This window comes from Drosophila guanche, unplaced genomic scaffold (assembly GCF_900245975.1).
Source record: "Drosophila guanche unplaced genomic scaffold, DGUA_6, whole genome shotgun sequence".
NCBI classification, from domain to species: domain Eukaryota; kingdom Metazoa; phylum Arthropoda; class Insecta; order Diptera; family Drosophilidae; genus Drosophila; species Drosophila guanche.
The window spans coordinates 725,342-744,865 of NW_022995753.1; the positions used below are offsets into that span (position 1 = coordinate 725,342).

General features: G+C 45.4%; 1 protein-coding gene across 2 annotated transcripts; it reads right to left on the reverse strand.

Annotated features, from left to right (window-relative positions):
* Positions 1 to 935: 935 nt before the first annotated feature.
* On the reverse strand, positions 936 to 19,302 carry LOC117588420 (protein strawberry notch). 2 transcript variants are annotated; one of them, XM_034279693.1, is made up of 12 exons: positions 18,655 to 19,302; positions 12,724 to 12,844; positions 9,396 to 9,866; positions 8,247 to 8,672; positions 5,159 to 5,674; positions 4,705 to 5,090; positions 4,229 to 4,635; positions 3,734 to 4,168; positions 1,903 to 3,656; positions 1,686 to 1,824; positions 1,232 to 1,625; positions 936 to 1,167 (listed from the first exon to the last, which is right to left on the reverse strand). In XM_034279693.1, the coding sequence occupies exons 1-12, from the start codon at positions 18,655 to 18,657 to the stop codon at positions 937 to 939; spliced, it is 5,283 nt and encodes a 1,760-aa protein (XP_034135584.1). In that variant the 5' UTR covers positions 18,658 to 19,302; the 3' UTR covers position 936. The 2 variants fall into 2 exon arrangements, with proteins under 2 accessions (XP_034135584.1, XP_034135585.1); XM_034279694.1 differs by lacking the exon at positions 8,247 to 8,672.
* Between the last annotated feature and the right edge of the window lie 222 nt (positions 19,303 to 19,524).

A 19,524-nucleotide genomic window follows, 5' to 3' on the forward strand; every position in this document is an offset into this window, starting at 1 on the left:
TTATGGGTACATTTTTACTTATTGCATCCATAAACTGCAACCCAACTTCCAATAGAATAACAAAATCTTTCGTATTTTGAGTTCATTTAAACCGCAAATTTATTATTGTTGAATTGTTACTCTCTTTCGTTTCATTTTTGTTACGGGAGGGACCTACACGGCGCCAGCAACTCGGCCAATTGTTTGATGGCGAAACTTAATTACGATATTACATGTGTAAAAATACCTAATTACAAAACAGCTTTTTCTCTTCTTCCTCCTACGTGTCGTCATCGTTGGCTTCAATAAAGAAGACAAAATAAATCCTTTTTTTTTTGCATCGATTCTACTGAACGGATCTTAATGGAAGTTACATGTTAAAACAAAAATAATATTTAATAAAAAAAAGGTATATATATATATGTAACTATATATAGCATATATGTATCTTTACATTACAGTGATAATGATAGTAATAGTAATAATAAATAGTTTACAAGGTGTGGCGGTTTATTGTGTAAGCATTTAACTTAAAGTACAACTAAAACTAAAAGTAAAGTTTTTAATCATTGAGAAAAAAGTCCATTGATAAGCGTTTTCATTCCTTTCACTATATATGTATCTTTTTATCCTTGTTGTGGGTCTGGCTGGGCATAGACGAGTTGCATGAGTGGGTTGGATAGAGGATTGTGTTGTATGCATATCATAAAGTCTATATATTTAAATGACAATTACAAAAAACAAAAAAAAAAAGGGATAATAATAGATGGATTGTTGTTCTGTTTGCAAGCGCTTTTGCTGCTGTCCGTCCGTTGATCTCTCGCTACATACTCGCATGCTATGTAATCGTATTTAAGTGTAAGTTAATGAATATTTATATGCATGTTATATATATATTTATATATATTGTTGTTGTTGTTGTTGTTGTTGTTGCTACCATTCCATTGCCTTATCTTTTTAGAAGTTAAACTCCTCCTTCTTCTCGGAATCACTACTCAGATCGTTCATCAGGAGATCGAAACATGATTTTGGTATCATGGTGCCCACAATTTTCTCGCCCTCGGTCGTCTTCATGCGTATCACTTGCATTTTGCTGTTGGAACGTGTATTCAATATGTGCTCGACACGTCCCCAAACTGACAGCACCGATCCGGCCAGCACATGGTACAGACGCTGCCTGAGGCCCACCTATTTGTGTGTGAGAAATTGCAATAAGAATTTGTTGCACCATTATTGTGTCTCTGCCACTCACCTCACAATCGTTGCCGAGGCTCACATTCCGACAATTGCCATTCCAATAGGCATGCGAGCACGTGTTCACCGATGCATCATACTGCTCTGTCCAGTGGGTCTCTGCCTCTTCGCTGTCCACCTTTCTGTACTTTTTCTCGAGCTCAAAGAGCGACTCATGGCGCACCTGCAGGCCCGTGTTGGGTCTATAGATCTGGCACATAATCTCCCTCTTGGTGCGAGCCTTTTTCTTTTTGCTGTTGCTGCTGCCACCATCCGTGTCGGTGGTGCTGGTGCTGCTGCTGTTACGTGGCGGCTGCTGTTCCAGCACAACGACCAGTATGGCTGTGCGCTTCTGATTACGCAGCTGATGCGACAAATAGAAGCCCTCATTGTCGTTGAACAGATCGGCATATCTGTGGAGTAAGAGATGTAATAATTACATTGATGAGAATGAGCAGAAATAATATATTTACTTGTCAATGGCCTCCTGCCAGATCATGCCACGTTCCACGCGCACCGTGTGCAGCTCTGTGGGTGCCACTCCGGTGGCATGTTTGCGCATAAAACGTATCAAACGCACACGAATCACATTCTCCCCAGCAGCGCCCAAATCTGTCAAGGAGATAAAAACAATTCTTAATGCTGTACCGGGAGGGAGGACCCCTTCGTTGTGGCAGGAACTTTACTCACCCACAATGCCCAAATCGAAGCGACCGCCACGCTTCGCCTGCTGTATGATGGCCGTCATGGTGTCGGTGAAATACTTGAACAAACGATTCTGCAGATCCACGGGACAGCCGAGAATGCGATTGAGAAACTTTGATATGTTATTGTAGTCCTTGTCCAGACTGAGTACGCCCGGATGGCTCTCGCTGTTCACAATGATGCCCACACCGACCAAGGCGCCAGCAATGTCCTTGAAGAACTCGCCATTGTAGTCGGTGGGCGGCGGCACAAGCGGCGCCTCGTACCCCATTATCGTGCGCATCACCGTCTCGAGCGCCTGACGGCCGTACTTGTTGTCAATATTAAACTGGGACAAGTCGCGCGTCTCGGTGGCACGACGATCGCCGTGGGTGAGCGCCCCGAGTGACTCCAGGCGCTTGGCCACCGTCGAGGCGAAACGTCGCTCACCGGCCAGATCCGAAATGAGGAAAATATACTCGGGGGCATTCACCTGATTGGAACGATGGGTGCGGCCAAATTGCTGAATGGCCCGATCGGCGGACCACGGCAGCTCCAGGGTAATGTGAACACGACGACGCTGATTGAATACCCGACGATCGCTCTGCAGGGATATGCCGCTGGAGGCGGCCTCCGAAATGATGGCCACATCCTTTTGGCCATCCATGAAGCGCTGCTTCTCCGTAATATTCAGCGTCTCCAGCGGCACGTCGGACTCTGTGCGCGACTCGTACTGTATGGAGCCATCGTCATTCTGGACGACACGGCCCCGACGGCCGGTCATCTCGGCGACGTTGTCGGGTCCGCCGAGTTCGTCGATCAGCTGATCGAGTGTGTTCGGTGGCAGGCGGGAGCCGAGACGCTCAATCTTGCGCAGCAGCTCCTCCTTCATGGTGCAGGCCCGCTCGATGGCATCCTTGGGCGGTGGGCCGTAATTCAGCTTTACCCCATTGACGCCCACGGGCGTGACGGTGCCCTTGAGCTCTTGCTTCTTTTGCAGCAGATCCTGGATCTTGTCCTGAGTTGATTGCTGCGACTTGCGTGTCTTGGCCGCCGTCAGAGCGGCAACCACAGCGGCTGACATAACAGAGCTGCTGCTGGCACTGGCACTGGCATCGCTGCCAGTTTTTGTTGCTGTTGCGGGTGTGGTGGTGGTGCTGGTGGCGGTGGAGCCTGGCTGGGATTCCTTCTTTTCCTTCTTCACCTTCTTTTTGACCTTCTTCTGGGCCTTCTTGGTGGGCTTCTTGCTGCGCGCATTCACCCAGGGATCAATGTCGCTGTCGCTGCCACTGAAGAACGGATTGAAATCGGAGCTGGCATCACTGGCCACGCTCCTGCGATCGCTGTCCCGATCGTTCTCCTCCTCGGCATCCTCATCGTCCTCATCCTCCTCGTCCTCGTCCTCCTCCTCGGCATAGGCCTCGTCACTGTTCGCTCCCTCGCTGTCGCTATTCGAGTTGGCGCCAAAGTCTCGACTGGGCGTGTGGGCTGCCTCCTCATCGCTGTCGCTCATTTGCCAGGCGCCGGCGCTCATTTTCTTTTTCTTTTGAGACGACTTGGCCTGAACACCACCGCCGCCCTTCCGCTTGCCGCGTCCGCCGTTCTTGCCATTGTTGTTGTTGTTGGCAGCGGCGGCTGCGGCACTCTCCGTGACGGCAGAAAAAGGCGTCGGTGTGTCATCGTAGAGGCCGAGAATGCGATTGATGCGATTGCGATCGGGCGCCGGGAAATGTCGCTCGACAAACGACTGGAAAACACCTCTGAAAAGAAGCAAAGAAAACGTTGGCATATTTATATTTGAATCTGGAATTGGGGGGACGCTATTTGTGTGACTCACTTGGCTGTCGAAACAAAGTCCGTGAGCTCCCCGTCATCGCGCTCCAATTGATCGAGAGTTCGGGCCTCACCCGTCGACTGCAGACCGATGACCACACACTTGCCATACTTGATGGACTCGCGGGCCACCAGCACCGCATGATTGACCTTGGCCGCAATGCACAGATACTTGAAGAAGCGTTGATGCGATGACCAGAACTGTCCCCACATGGTCTTCTTCATGCGACTCTCGGCATCGATCAGTTCGGCGGCCTCTGTAAACTTTTGCATGGCCTCCACCCAGAGCTCCACGGACTGATCGTAGATCTTGCGGAATTCCTTGGTGAGTGGCACCTCCTCGATCTTGAAGCTGACCCCCTTGAAGCTCAGCTGACGTGCAATGTACATGCCGCGCAGCTTCATGTCCATAGCAACGATTTCCATGGCCCCGACTCCGCTACAAACGAAAGAAAGATTCGATTAGGGCCCATTCGATTGGATGTTACCACACACTTACCGTCGCTCAACTGCTGTAATAAAATCATTGAAATTGCCAAAGGCTGTGCCCTGGCCCCACAGTCCCAGTCGCACCATATAGGCCATGTTTTTGGGCTCCGAAGCGCCCGTCGCTGAGGCATAGACAACACGGGCCTTGGGCAACTTTTGCTGCAGCTCGAGGACCGTTTGTCCGGTTTTTGTGGGCTTGCCGGAGCCCACCGGACACAGATTCTTGGCCTTGTGGCACTCATCGAAGATGATTAGGCCCTCAAAATCCTCGCCACACCACTGCAACAGTTGGCGGAAGCGTGAACGATACTTGCCCGTCTTGTTGTTCGATTCACCAATGAGCGCCGAATACGTGCTGAAGATGACTCCGCGTTTGACATTGTTGTTCACATCGGAGCTGATTTTCGCGTACTTAAACTGCGCAGCGGAAGAGAGAACAGAATGAATAGAGGAATGGCATCATAAGAGAGCCAAAGATTTTCTTACTTTATTTAATGGATGTACACCAATACGCGAGGCACCAATATCGATCAGATCTCGCTGTGCATCGTACTTAAGATCATTCGAAACCGATATCCATAGCGCCTTCTTGCGCCCTTTGAGAAAGTTCTCGTAGATGATGCCCGCAATGGTGCGACCCTTGCCCACACCAGCGCCATCGCCAATAAGGAAGCCAGCACGACTGCCATCCGGCAGCAGGTGATCGTGCGCCTGCGAGGCATAAGTTATCGACTCCAGCTGCAGGGCACTCAGCTGTCCCGTGCTGATCGTGTCGTTGGGTATCGACATCTTGTAGTAGACATCGCAGGGCTCCACAGAGCTGAGAGAAGCGGTCTCCACCACAGCATCGGGATGCTTTTTGCCCAGCTTCACTGTGAGAGACAAAAGGAGGAGAGTCGCGTCAGATAAGAGCGTGTTAAATTGCGGGCCAAATACTCACATTTAGCTGGCCAATAGTCGGCATATGTCTCGGCTACACCCATCTCCTCGTAGTCCACTTCATCCTCCTCCTGCTGCACAAAGGCAGCCGCTGCGGCGGCCGAAGCTGCTGCTGCATTGGCCTGCGCCTGGGCATGGGCCTGCTGCATGGACTGCTGCATGGACTGCTGCATCGACATGGACAACGACATGGACATCGGAATGGAGCCAGGGCTGGGGCTGGACATCGTGGGGTTGGCTGGCGAGGGTGTACGCTTCATCGATTGCATGAACATCTGGAACACATTGTTGGGTATGCCGCTGGTCAAATATTCCGGATTCATGGCAATCAGCTTCTGGACAGCCGCCATCATCGATGTGTTGGCCTTGGTGCCGGCAGTTGCTGCTCCTCCTCCTCCTCCTCCTGCTGCTGCTGTGGCACTCGCTTGCGGTTTGGTTATTGCTCCCTTGAAGGGACGCACCACCGGCAGGGCCCCTCCAGCTGCACCTGAACCAGCACCGCCGCCAGCATAGCTCACTGTAAGACACACACAAGGAACGGGGGGACGGGAGAAACAAAAAATAAAACGGTTGTGTTTCGTGTAGGAGTTTTTTGTTTTTTGTTGGTTGCAAATTTCAAATGTCGTGATTTGGTTTGTTGTATGTGGTGGTGGCCACGTGTGGCATGTTCAATGAATGAGAGGGAGAAATATGCATTGAATAGAAAAAGACAACAGACAGCGGAGAATAGAAAGAGACAAAAAGAAATAGAGAGCGTACATCAGCAAAGATTGTAAATACAAAGGTTACATCGAGGAACAAATTCTGTTCTTTCATACATATGTGGAAAAGCCTGCACGGAGAGTCCTCTTTCGAAAGAACAACAACTACTGCAGGCATACATCAAACACACAAACAAAATGCATTTTCGTTCGCAGAACCAATGCGTAGCCCGAAACGAAAGCTCACGAAAAGCTTAAATTACGGATCAGAAAGTGTACACATAACAGTACCGCATGACACCGAACCGATTCTGCTGCAAGAGAGAGCTTTCGATACCGTTAAATGTTCTGATTCATCAAGCGTAGACCAATGGCATGGCAGAATATTGGCAAAAATCTCGACTTATTTTGTGTGCTCTCTCATCAACTTAAACTCAAACCAAAAATAACTTCAATTGATAACCAAATGCCATTTGGGGAGGGACATCTCATCGATGCATGCTGATTGTATATCAAATCAATTGACCAATAATTTGATACTTGTATACAGAAAATTTTTAAAGTTGCTTGAGCAAATCAACGAGGAGCTGCGCAGTGCCTTTGCTCCATCTTCTCCTATTCCGATTGGGATCTCTTCTGTATCGGTGTTCCAGCTGCAGCGCTCGTACGTTGATCAAGCATTTCGCTTTCTTGCTCCTTGAGGTAACCGGGATTGCGGTAGAGCACCTCGGCGATCCCAGCCTCTGCGGGTGTCGAGACGCTGAACAAGGAACTGCTGCGGCTGATAGCAGAGGAAGATGATTCCCCCTGCACCAGATCGTCTGCCTCCAAATCGGTATGTGAGGTTTCAAACGTTAGTGGCGGATGCTTGAAGAAGACGATGGATCCCGATTGGTGTAGTGTTACCGATGAGGTGTTCAATCCATCACCAGGGGCCTGACCTTCCAGCTGTAGGTCCAGCTGCGATGTGTCATTTGCGGCAGGTGGCTGCGCCACAGAATCCTCCTCTTTGTCTTCGTTGTAATTTTCGTTCTCAGATGTCGACTTCTGGCGGCTGCTTGCCATACGCTTCATCTTGTCCAACGCCTTATTCTGGATGACATAAAACTCTTTCATGGCCTCAGCCACAGTGAGCTTCACCTGCTGACAGCTATCCTCCCAGCAAGGATCAGACGGAGCAGCATCAGTACCAGCCCTCTCCATGTGATAGTGGTGATGATGGTGATGGTGATGGTGATGATGGTGATGATGTATCTCATCATTACCTCCAGATGTCACCTGCTCGGCCTCCTCCTCCATTTGCTCTTTATCTTGTGTCTCGATTGGATTCATGATCGAAAAAGTGTCCAATGAAACCCAAACAAAAAGGAAAATCGAGCACACCAAAACAAACTTCAATAATTTCGTGATAGCTTTGTTTCAACAAAAAAATAAAACTCCAAATATTGGATTGTGCTGAGCTAGTGGAACGTTTTTTAGTATCCCGAAATTTCGATGGAGCCCCTGCACTGCACGAAAGGCAACTGATGAAAAATCAATTCCTACTTTGATGACAGTTCAACAAACATATCCTAAAACGAGTGACAACAAAAACATTCACTCATTCATTCATTCATTCACAAAGCAGGACATACATTGTACGTGGTACAGTTGCGTTCAAAATATTAAAAGTGGTTTTTCACATTTACATTTCAAAATATTTGCACACTATTTACTGAATATTCCATAGAAAGTTAAACACGTTTAAGCGATTCTTTTAATTCATTAACTAATTCATGTGCAAAGTAAATAATTTGTGAGAATGCTTTAAAACTATTTTCCAATATGATAAGGATGTATGTTCGAAACTTTTCAGAGATCAATTAGCAGTCCAATTGGTAGTATTTTCTATAGATATGTGTAGACTACAATATTTACGCGAGAAATGTAGCTGAATTTTAGGTAAATATCTACTTTTTTCAAGATCTTATAGCAGCAACAAGATCTATAATATGCCATTAAGTTTTAACCAAAATTTAAAGGAACTTTAAGCACCATCTTTTAACCATAAAAGATCTAATCTCATGTGATTTAAAATTGCTAGTGAAGGAAGAAAGAAACGAATAGCCTTCGTTCCCTTATTTAGAAACTTCCGAACTGCCCACAGAATTGGTTCTACTAATTCTACTGGTTTCTATTCTGATCTTTGACTATCTATCACTTTTCTACAGGGTGAATTCGAATTCATCTTTGATTTGTCTTTTTGAGTAAAATGATAATGAGCACTTTTAATATGTTGAACGCAGCTGGGAGGGAGATCTGCTATTGGGATTGGTAATTCAGTAGGTGGGTAAAACACTCTTTGCTACGCTTTTTTTTCTTGGTTGTTACCAACATTAATCGACTTACTCTGCGCCAGTAAAGACGCGGCCATATTGAAACTAGCGGCAGAGGCACCACTCCCGCTCCCACTCCCACTGCCACCGCCAGCACCCATCGCTGACGCATAGAAGTTGGTGGAGCCACCGCCGCCACTGGAGGACGAGGTGGAGGTGGATGTGGAGGAGTGTGAATGCGAGGGCGATGGCGAGGCACTGCCACCCTTGGAGGCCACGTACGCGGCGAGATTCATCAGTTCGTTGGTGGAGAGGCTGTTCAGGTAGCTGCCGGCGCCGCTGCTCAGGTAGCTGCTGGCAGACCCACCACCCCCACCGCCTGTCCCCGTATTGATGTGAGGCGTAGGGCTGGGGCTGGGCGTAACGGTGCCCGTGCCCGTGCCCGTGCCCGAGACCGAGCTGCTGGTCCTCGCTGCGGATGGTAGAGTGGGGCCAATGGCTGGACGGACGACAAAACGAATGCAAAACGTAACGAAAAGGAACGAAACCAAAATCAAAACAAAACAATAAATAGGAAAGGGTTTGGCGTGGGGGTAGAAAGAGTTTTGTAGGTGTAGGATATAAAGAAAGAGAAGAAAGAGAGAGAAACACAAGGGGCATTAATTAATTTCAATCGTTCATCTTTCCTTCTGTCTGTCTTGCTGTCTGTCTCTGTTTCACGCACTGCTTGTGGGTGTGTGGGTGTGTGGATGTGTGTGGATGTGTGGGTGTGATTTCAAGGTACATTCATAACAAGGTGAGGCAAATCCAAGTCTTACAGATCTTTTTTTCCTTCAACTATTTATATTTCTCTCTCTTTTTAACTGTGACTATTATCCTGTGGAATAAATTCTACAAAATTAATTATCCTCTCTGCCAAACGTTAGAAAATGCAAGAGGCAAAATGTGTCCTAAAAGTTGAGAGATTTTTTTCTTGCTCTAAAAACATTTTTTTTTTTTTGACAAAATATGTTCCAGATTCTCTTATAGTTCTTAAATCTGCACTAAGCCATCATTAGCGTTCATTTATTTTCCTCTTCCTCTCCCTCTCCCTCTCGCTGAGCGCGTGCCTCACCTTGTGTGTTGCAAAAATGTGGTTTCTCTCAGTGTATTTTTGTGGGTGGTGTTTTGTGTGTGTGTGTGTGTGTTTTTCATGCATTGTTTTTGTTGTTGTTCAACTTACCCGTCACTGTGTTATTCAATTTCTTTGGCATATTGTTTAAACTATTCTCTAATCCTATTTTTCTGGCTATTATCGGTACTCCTCCTTTAGACGTCAGTTCTAGACCCACAATACCAGCTCCTCCTCCTGCCCCAGTTCCAGCTCCAGCTGCCGCTGCTGCTGTTGCTCCTCCTGCTGCTGCCGCTCCTCCTGCTCCTACTGTTTTCACTATCGCTGCTCCTCCCGGTCTGGCGGACAATATGATGCCGTTATTATTGCCAATCTTATTGTAATTGCTGCTGCTGCTGATATTATTATTATTGGTTCGCAGCAGAGAAGTGGGCTTATTGTTGTTATTGTGATTGGTAATGGTTATGGTTTTGGTATCGCTGCTACTGTTGCTGTTGCCACTCGCTGGACCCTTCGTTACGCCCGCACCGCTCCGTATGTTCTGGGCATAGGTAACAGCTGTATTCAGATCGCGACCGCCACCTGCAGAGACAGAGATATCATCACAAAGAAACATACATTAATGATGGTGCATTTCGTTGATATTTTAATAATTTCCCCTCCTATTCGCTGTACAAATTATCCACAACCTAACGGAGACACCCTCAAATGAGGCAGAGCAAAAAGGGTTGAGTAGAAGTAGGCTCAATCGTTCCTATCATTTCATATTCCTGTGCTTATTCAATATTTATCATTATGCTAGCAACTTGTGTTAAGTGATTCCCAATCTAACCAATTTTTTGTATTGGCAATCGAGCTGTAAAAATGTTGGGACGGAAGAGGCACATGCCAACATACAAGTGCGCCATAATTGGCCCTAAGGGAAGCGGAAAGTCTTCCTTCATCCAGCGCCACTTGACGGGCGCCTTCGACCAGGGGTATTATCCCACAGTTGGGGTCGTGGTGATTAAGCTTATGTTCAACACAAGCCGCGGGCCCATCTGCTTCGAGATGTGGGAGGGAGAAACGGTGGAGTGCAACGAGGCTCCGAATATAGTCTTGAAGCAAATCAAGTGCGCCATCCTAATGTTCGACGAGGGCATACAGGAACCCTTCATTAACTTTAGCACATACTACTCCCTGTTAGACCTGGTCCCTTCGCACGTTATGACATCCATTTGTTGCAACAAGACCGACATCAAAACTTGCAAGAATAACCCTTTACGCTTGACCATTTATCGCTGCACAAAGATTTCCTGTAAAACGAACTTAAACTTGGAGAAACCTTTCGAGTACTTTGCACGCAAACTGTTCAAGGACCAAACGCTAGTGATCGTCCCAAGGACACCATTGTTACCGGCACAAGTGAAGCTCAGTGGCGAGGATTTGCTAGGCAAAAAGGAATGGGCATCAAAGGCCTCGACAGAAGATTATGATAAAGCATTACCTAAAAGCATACAGAGATAAACCAGCCAAAAAACACAGGACACAGCACAGAGGGTCAGGGGCAAAGGGACAAAGGGACAGACAACAGCAGCACACTCCTAAAGGGTAGGTAAGAAGCATCATCTTTGATTCCTACTGATTGAACCCCCATAATTAATCTGTCAAATGTCACTCCTTCGCAGTTTCTGCCTAAAATTCAATAAAATGTTCCTACAATGTTGCAGTTTTGGATGGGTTGGGGTTTGCTACAGTAAGCATCTGGGAGTCCAGGCTGTCTCTGTCCCGCGTTTGCATAAACAAAGTACATGTCGTGTGCATGTCCCGCTGATAAGGGTTGTTTTTCGTTCTTGTTGCTTTTTTGTTGGCAAATTTCCCATTTTGTGTGCTGGAATGTTTGGAATTTTCAATTGTTGCATACCTTTAATTAAATGCAAATTGAATATCCAAACATTTCGAATCAAATTCCTCGGAAATATGATTCCCATTTTCGTTGCAGCCACCGGGGAGATGCCCCCCAGGCAGTAGCAGCAGCAGCGGCAGCGGCAGCAACCACCCTCATTCCTCGTTCAAGGTAAATAACTAATTAATGAGCAAAGATACAGATGCAGATACATATGGGGAGATGCACATAGTACATAATGTGCTGCTAGATGTACTTTGTACACATAAACAGAGGGTAGCTCGTAGGCTGTTTTTGGCTGGATATATAATCATAATTATATGCAACCAGCCACACATTATGTGGCACCCACACATGCAGCAATGCCAAAGGATAGTGCAATTATTCCATGTTGCCATTGCCGTTGCCGTTGCAGTAATGGTGGCTACCGCGCGGTCAAGATGCATAGCCCCAGCAAACCCACGCCATCCCTTAATAAATGCCGCAAATCGCAGATCCAAAAGCCATTGCACGTCTAAGCTTTTGACAGATGTAGAAAGTAATTAAGTTCTCTCCTAACTTTCAGGAGCCGCAATCATATCGTACAAATAACAGTGGCAAGACTCTTTAAAGACCACTTTCGGCGCTTGTGGTGAGGCACAATTGCACAGCATTGGGTAAATGTGTAATATTTAAAGTGAAGTCGCCTCCTTAAAGGTACCTTCTTCTGCTTTGGTGCACCTGAACAGAGTCTGCGGAACTGAACCTTCAAATAATTGATTTTCAATTGATTGTGTTCTTTTCATGTGCTGTAATTATCCATCGATTGATGGATGCCTCTTGCAATAGCATGGCGGGACGTTGGGCAATTGCTAATCGAATTTAATAATTCAGTCAAGATGTCCGTTCGTCCACCAAGTATGACGCACAGAGGCAGGACAGGAAGGAGCCTTCCAACGCGGATATATCGTTACGTATGTAAAGATATAATGTATTCCATTCTATTACGGGTTGTGTGGAGTTGGGGGAAACGTTACCTAATATGCGTGACGCACAAGCCACGCACATAATTGCTATATACTCCTCGATATCGAGTAAATCTAATGCAAACACAATGCACGCTGCACATTGCACATTGGATGGACATCTTTGTAGTGCCCTCCGGGCAGGTGGGATACACTCCCCCCCCCCCCCCCCCAACTCTCTCTATCGCTCTCTTTTGCCTTCGTATCTGCTTTGTGCATTTATGGGGGAAGTCATTTGGTGGGCACGCCGTTTGAGGCAGGTCGATTGGGGGACTGAGGGCATTTTCATGAATGTTTTAGTGAACCAATAAACGTTGTCTTTTACTTAATATTGGTACAGATGTCACAAAGACAAACTCGAAGTTGCATTTCGTTGGAACTCGCTTGAGTTGTCTCCTGTGTTTCCTGAATAAAAATCCCCAGGGGAAAGCGCCACGCTATCCATTAACGTACTCCTTCGAGCACAACAAGCTGCCAATCAATTCGCCACTTGTGGAAAACCACAAGTATTATTTCTAAATAAAACTCAATGAGGGAATTTTCCGCTTACCAGGCACTTCTATTAGATCTGGATCTTCATCATCGTCAAAATCGGAGCCAGAGTCCTCTTCATCAAAATTATCGTCGTCGTCGTCGACGCCGTCCAAAAATGCTTTCCGCTTTTTCGATGTCTACATTGGTACATGGAATAAAACAACAACAAAAAACAAACAATTTAATTATTATATTTAATATTTCATTTTAGGACTTTTCGATTGCTTTTGTATTTGCTAGTATTTACATGGTTTTACCTAGAATTAGCTGGTTTCTTGCATTTATTTGAAATTTTCTATGATTTTTTTTTGTTTTTTATCATTTTTGTGTTTCATAATTTTAAGTTTTTGGGTGTTTATTTTTTTTAAGGCCCAACTAGAGCTGCTTTGCAGACTTTACAAGCATCGAAAATGTCTTGATCCCATAATATCCATAGAATAATTTAGTAATATCACACATTAATAAACATTATGAAATAATTGGCAGGATACCCATTCAATTTGATCAACAACTCGATTTCTCGCAGTGCATGCCAGAGTCGGCGAAAATCAATAGTTTTAACATTTTTCACAGTTTTCACTTCCATTTCGAATCACCCGAAAAAAAAGGACACACACACAGGCATAGAAAAGCGGAAAACCGAAACGAAAACAAAAAGCAAAATAAATGTGACACAAAAGAAGAGCGCAAAAAAATTCGCATATATTTGTGTAGCACACTTTTCAGAGCACAGGAAGAGCACGCACACACACACAACCAAACCCACAATGCAGGGAAGGAAATACGAGCCAAAGAGAGCCAATGGGAGAGACAGGGAGAGAAAGCTGTAGGAGTTTCCGAGTCACTTGTTTAGAAAAAACGGCACAAAAAGCACGAGCAAAAAATTGAAAAACAGAAAAAAGCGCGAAGGGTAAAAAGCAGAAAAGAAGAAAAGCGCTGGAGAGGCAAACACTCACGGGAAAAAGAAGACGGACCGAAGGAGGTCACAGATGCGGTTCTGCCTCGATGGGAACTGGTTCTGTTCTCCGTTTGGGCCTGGCCTTCTCTTGGGCTTTTTGGTTTCTGGGATATTTTTCTCTTCGTGCGGTTAATTGTCTTTTTGCGGGAGTGGTGTGCGACTGTTTCGATGCTCGTGTTGGAGCCAACTACCGCCACTTATCCAGGAATCAGACTCAGATCCAGAAACAGACCCGTACCCGGGTACGTCCTCTGCCACTGCCACTGCCACTGCTACATGCCTCTTGGCTACATGGCACATTGAATACCCTGCAGCCCCTTCTGCAGTCCACAAATTGCTGGGAATATTCACCATTTCATGTCGGAGGCAGCAGCAGGACCAAACGGCTGCAGTTTTTCGATAGTAACGGGTTAAACTGGAGAGAGGGTCACGGAAGGGGGTGCGGCTCCTTTGGGGGTGGGTTTTCGCGTGTGTGTGTGTGGGAAACGGACAGCAAGAAGAACAGAACTGGAAACAGGCCGATAAACAAACGAGGTGGCGACGACTACCGAGCATCTTGCTACATACCAACCCTTTTTCGCACAGGTACAGTGGGATTCATAGAGCCAAATGGATGACAAAAAGCATGTGGAAATGTTTTTGTTAACAATTCACATTCAACACAATATACCTTTTGATTTATTGGTAATTGATTTATTGGTAATGTTTAAGCTGTTTATTTGTTTTCTAACATTTATTTGGCTTTTTCTCGGAATTGTAGCGGCATTTTTTTCGTTCTCTTATCTTAATACGCTCCACAGTGCCCCACAGGACCCCAAAAAAGGGGTTGGAATGTTGCTCTCTCTCTCCCCCTGTGCATTCACCTTCCTTTGCCTCTGACGTTCCCATTTCTCCTTCTGCAGCAACAAATTGTTTGGCATTGCAGAGATACGAAGTTTCGTACTCCATCGATGCGGCATATGCAGGCACGGAACACACCCTTCCATACGACCCCCTCCCACGATTTATGGTGGTATTGGGGGGGGGGGGGGGGGGGGGGGGGGGGGGGGGAATGTGTAGGAATGGAATGGGTAGGCTGAGTGGCATGTACAGTAATTAGAGCGGGATAGACTGCTGTGTGGGAGGGTGTCGATACATATCCCTCCCCTGCTCTCTATATATCAGAAATCCTATACATATATTCGATGTTTCCTACATATAGCCTGAATATATGGAATCATGGCTTAAAAGCAGAGCAAATTAAATTTGAAGTGGTACACAGTAAACCCCAGTACCACAGTAAACACTCGTGAAAATTAACTAAAAGACCCAAAGTTCCAGTTAGCTTTCGATCCTGGGCGATGCTTTCGTAGCTGTTCTACTCATTAAACATTATGAAGCTTTCGATCGTAATCCAAGCTGAAGAATCCCAGTTGAAGTCCGAGTAAGGGGTGTTAGTTTGAGTATTGATTACGAATAGTTAAAGAACAATTCATAACAAATGTTGAAGAGCCTGGATAGCTCTTGGTTTTAAGTACAATTAAATATTAGTAAGAAATAGCTTCTTGGCATCCTCTTAGCTAACGTTTAGTTTATGCTTTAAAACCCCACGACACCAATATGTATAATGGGAATGCACATCCCTTTGCCAACCTCATTCCTTCCTGAATCTCTTCATCTATTTTTGGATGTGCAACATTTTTGTTGACACACAAAATAAAATCAAAACGAATGACCTTGCAACACACACACATACACGCAGAACACACGGAAAGAGTGCCTCTTATGTGCAACATCCGCAACATCAACGCGTTGTTGCTGCACACACAGCCACCTACACACCCACACACCCACAGAGTCATGAACAAAAGAGAGAAATGTTAAAAATATTCCAAAATAAAGGACAACATTTTAGGGCCTATCAAAGGGGTGACTTGCCAAAGCAAACGAAGATCAAAATAAAAACAAAAAATTTGAGATAAAACTGCCCCACAAAAAGGACGAAGAGAACACAAAAAAAGAGGATAATATATAAAAATAAAGGCCGAACTTAAGAATACCCTCGAATCGGCTCGCAATCGACATTTTGAATTGAATGGACAGAGGAAATCACATTAATTTATTCACATTTGATGCGAAATATTCATTCACTTCAAAAAGAGATCATGTCCCATAAGCGAAAGGACACAAACAGATATATGTAGTTCTCCATAATTTCACTGACAAGAAATATGTTCAAGAAATTCTGACACATACTTTTGATATGGAAGAAATAAAGAGGAATATTCCTTAAAATCAACCAATTTTTTGGTCCTTTTTTTTTAATTGAATGGAAAATTGTAATTTTCACGTGAACTGGGTATTCGAGTACACAGGGTATAATCATAACCACGCACTATGTGCGAAAGAGAGCACGATAGGGGAAGCAGAGAGAACGTGTGAGGAGAAGGAGTGCCCGGTCAGATATTTGATGCTGCCCTAGGCGCATGCGTCACAATAGGCCGAATGCAATAACAAAAGAGAAGACAGCGATACATAAGCTGTTTTTCCTCCAACACACCCCTTTCTCCTAAATCCATGCAGCCACTTCATTGCAGCACTGCCGTTTGTGGGAGTGGCAACCATTTGGGATGAGGCCGCGCCACAGTGAAGCGTATTTGTAGGAAACCCGCACAGGTACCTCAAGGGGCTGTGTCTCGGCTAGCGTCCAAGCGCATTGGTTGGTGACTCCGCTAAGCAACAAGTGAAAAAATAATGAAAAACAAGAAGGAGCGTGTGAGACGCTTCTTACGCGTCACAACTTTTATACTCGGCACTCAGTACCACATCTGCACCTTAGCTGTTATTTGTCAAATTTTACATTTTTTCTTCATCTGTCATCAACAACACTACTCACACAAACACGCTTCTTTAGCTCGCCGCCCTTCCCTAGACCCACACACTGCAGACTCGCGGCAGAGGCAGCGCCCGCACACAAAAACAAAAGAAATATAAGCTGCTGGACGGGGTGGGTTAAAAGTCGGCAGTGGCAAAGGCAGAGGGACGGCAGAGGCAGAGGCCGAGTGTAGCAGAAGCAGAGTGTGAATGAGAGAATGTGAAAGGAACAACAAAAGCTGCGGGACAGGGTGGGTTTATCCACAATTTCTTCATTCTGGCTATAATAATGATCAAATCGGATCCCAATTTGGTGGTCTGATAGTTATGGTCATTCCCTACGGAATGACGTTTTCAGATTTATTTTATCTTTAAAACTGTAGGTTTGGGAGGTTTTCGCCCTTTTGCAGGGGTGGAAAGGGGCGGGGCTAATTTTTGAAATATAATGGTTTCAGTGTGAGCATACAGCAATCCGTAGCCAACATTTGGTGGCTCTAGCTCTTATAGTCTCTGAGAACTAGCCGACAAACAAGACGGACGGACGGACAGACGGACAGACAGACATGGCTCTATCGACTCGGCTATTGATGCTGATCAAGAATATGGGGTCGGAAACGTTTCCTTCTGTGCGTTACATACAACCGTTATTCACACAAATACAATATACCCTATTTACTCTTCGAGTACCGGGTATAATGAGCCGAAAAAATAAAATATGGTATGGAGCAACGCACTTTGCATACTTTATAAAAGTCTCTCATGCAATTATGTAATTTTCTAGAGTCTAGTCCTTAAAAATTAAAATATTTTGTCCATTTAGACAAGAACAGTTTCTGAATAACTTTTTATTCCATTATTGGCCCTCCTAGGGATATGAATTTCAAACGTAAAGAGATTATAAACTGGTTCACATGTTGTTTTTGCGGCTTTATAAGCGTGTGACGGAGTAACAAAATCTTGCTTAACAAAAGAACAACAAAAATATTTAAAAAGGGGACACTTCCTATCGCTTTGTTTATTTTGGAAGCGTGGAAATAAACAAAAATAAATGGGATCTGCGAGTGATCCTCTTCGTTTAAAGAAAAAAAAACAGAATAAATGTAATAAAAGAAGAAGGGAAAACATGGAATCTTAATTGAGGTACATTTTCGAAGAAATGAGTTCTATATTAATAGTTAGTTAGTTAGCTCTTTATAAAACAAAACTGAAATCCATACCACTCCCACCCCAGCACACCCACATCCGACACACTGCACGGGAAGCGCCACGCCGCAACATGGATCGCATGGCCGTAACCCTAACCTAGCACAACTTTTTCAACGGAATTCATTAACTCTCTCGCACGTCGCCTCCTCAGTCACCGAAATCTGGACAGAGCACGCGGCACGTGCAAGCGAGATGGCAGACGGAAGCACACACGCAAAAAAAAATAAACACATGGTTTCCAAAGCAAGTCACAAAAACAAAAATCAAATGAGAATTTCCTTCTCTACGCTTGGAAGAGTACTTTTAAAAAGTAAGTTCACGGTGGCGGAGAGGAAGGGCTAAAGCAGAGAAGACAGAGTGCAGAAAAGCTTAGCAATGCAATGGTGCATAAGGGGGCAAAAGAGAGCGGCCCAGAGCAGAACAAACAACAATTATTGAATGAGTAGTCGTTCGGTTGCTGCTGCTCATCCGTTGCTCTGCTTTGCATCTTTATGCTGCTGCTGCTGCTGTGTTTTGCCACTTCCTCTTTTACCTTCTACTACTGATGCTTCTTCCATCTCTTTCTACTTCTACCGTTCATCTTCTTCTTCATCGTTCCTCTTCTGCAGCTGTTTTACTCTTTGCTCTTCAGCTGCTGCTGCTTCTTCTTAGACTTCTACTGCTTCTACTGCTTTTACATTTTACATCTTTGTTTGTTGTTTTTGTTTTAGCAACGGTTTGAAATGCGTGTGTTTCTACATTTTATTCTTTTTGGCCATTCCCTCGCCCATTAGTGTGCGTGCCTGGGGGTGTGTGTGTTGCGTGTTTCATCAACAAAGAAAATGTATTAAGTCATTCTGCAGGCACAGTCAGAAGCAACCAGCAAACGCAGCGCAGCGGCCACCCACACACACAAAAACAAAAACGGCACAATTGTTTCTCTTCACTCACCATTTTGGCGCTGCAATTTGTTTGTTGGTTTTGTTTTTATATCTCTACTGATGATTGTAAAATATATTTATGTATAACTACACGGCAGTAATTCGATCACTTCTTTTTGTCTCAATAACACACGTTTTTCCACTTCCACTCTACAGCGTCTCGCCTTTCTTTCGCTGTTTGTTTAACTCTTTCGTCCCGTTTCTTTATCTGGCGTTCCTCCTTCGAGCGCGCTTTCTGTCCAGCAGCAGCACAATACCGCCACCGAGGGTCGGCGTCTTGGGGGTCGTGGCGGGGAAATGATCCACCGTACTCTTCGGGGGGAAACAAAGTTAAAGGCCGGGCCGGGTCGGTCGGTTCGGGGCAGCAGTGCGAGGCCGTACTGGTGGTTTTTCTGCCGCTGCTCTGCGCAGCACGCGGTAAATTATTACGGTTAATTGTTAATACGGTGGCTGCTCTGCCGACGCGACTGCTGCTGCTGCATGGGCCTGCTGTTGTGCCTACGCACAATATAAAAAACAAGTGCTAGAGCAGCACGACAAACGGCAACAAGAATTAGAAGAACGGCCGGAGCAACAACGAAAAGAATGAGGAAGGAAACAAAAAAGAAATCGAGAAGCCGAAAACACACGTAACATCAACTAGACCCTAGGGATCAGTGTGACCGCGGTCTTGTCGATAAAATATACCACGTGACGCAAAATACCGAAGTGTGCATGCTGATTTGCATAATATACCGTAAATGTACCGAGTCCTAAATCAATTAGCTCGATTTTGATATTCTATTTCAAATCACTGCCATGCTCATACTCTCAGCGCTGAAACTATTATTTTGTCTGATTAGCATTCGATGAGGCTGGGACATGGCTCGAAGTGGCATTT

Coding starts and splice junctions, on each gene's coding strand:
- LOC117588420 (XM_034279693.1), bottom strand. Junction 4,169..4,228: donor ATTACAGCAGTTGAGCGACG/GTAAGTGTGTGG, acceptor TTTCGTTTGTAG/CGGAGTCGGGGCCATGGAAA. Junction 3,657..3,733: donor GACTTTGTTTCGACAGCCAA/GTGAGTCACACA, acceptor GCTTCTTTTCAG/AGGTGTTTTCCAGTCGTTTG.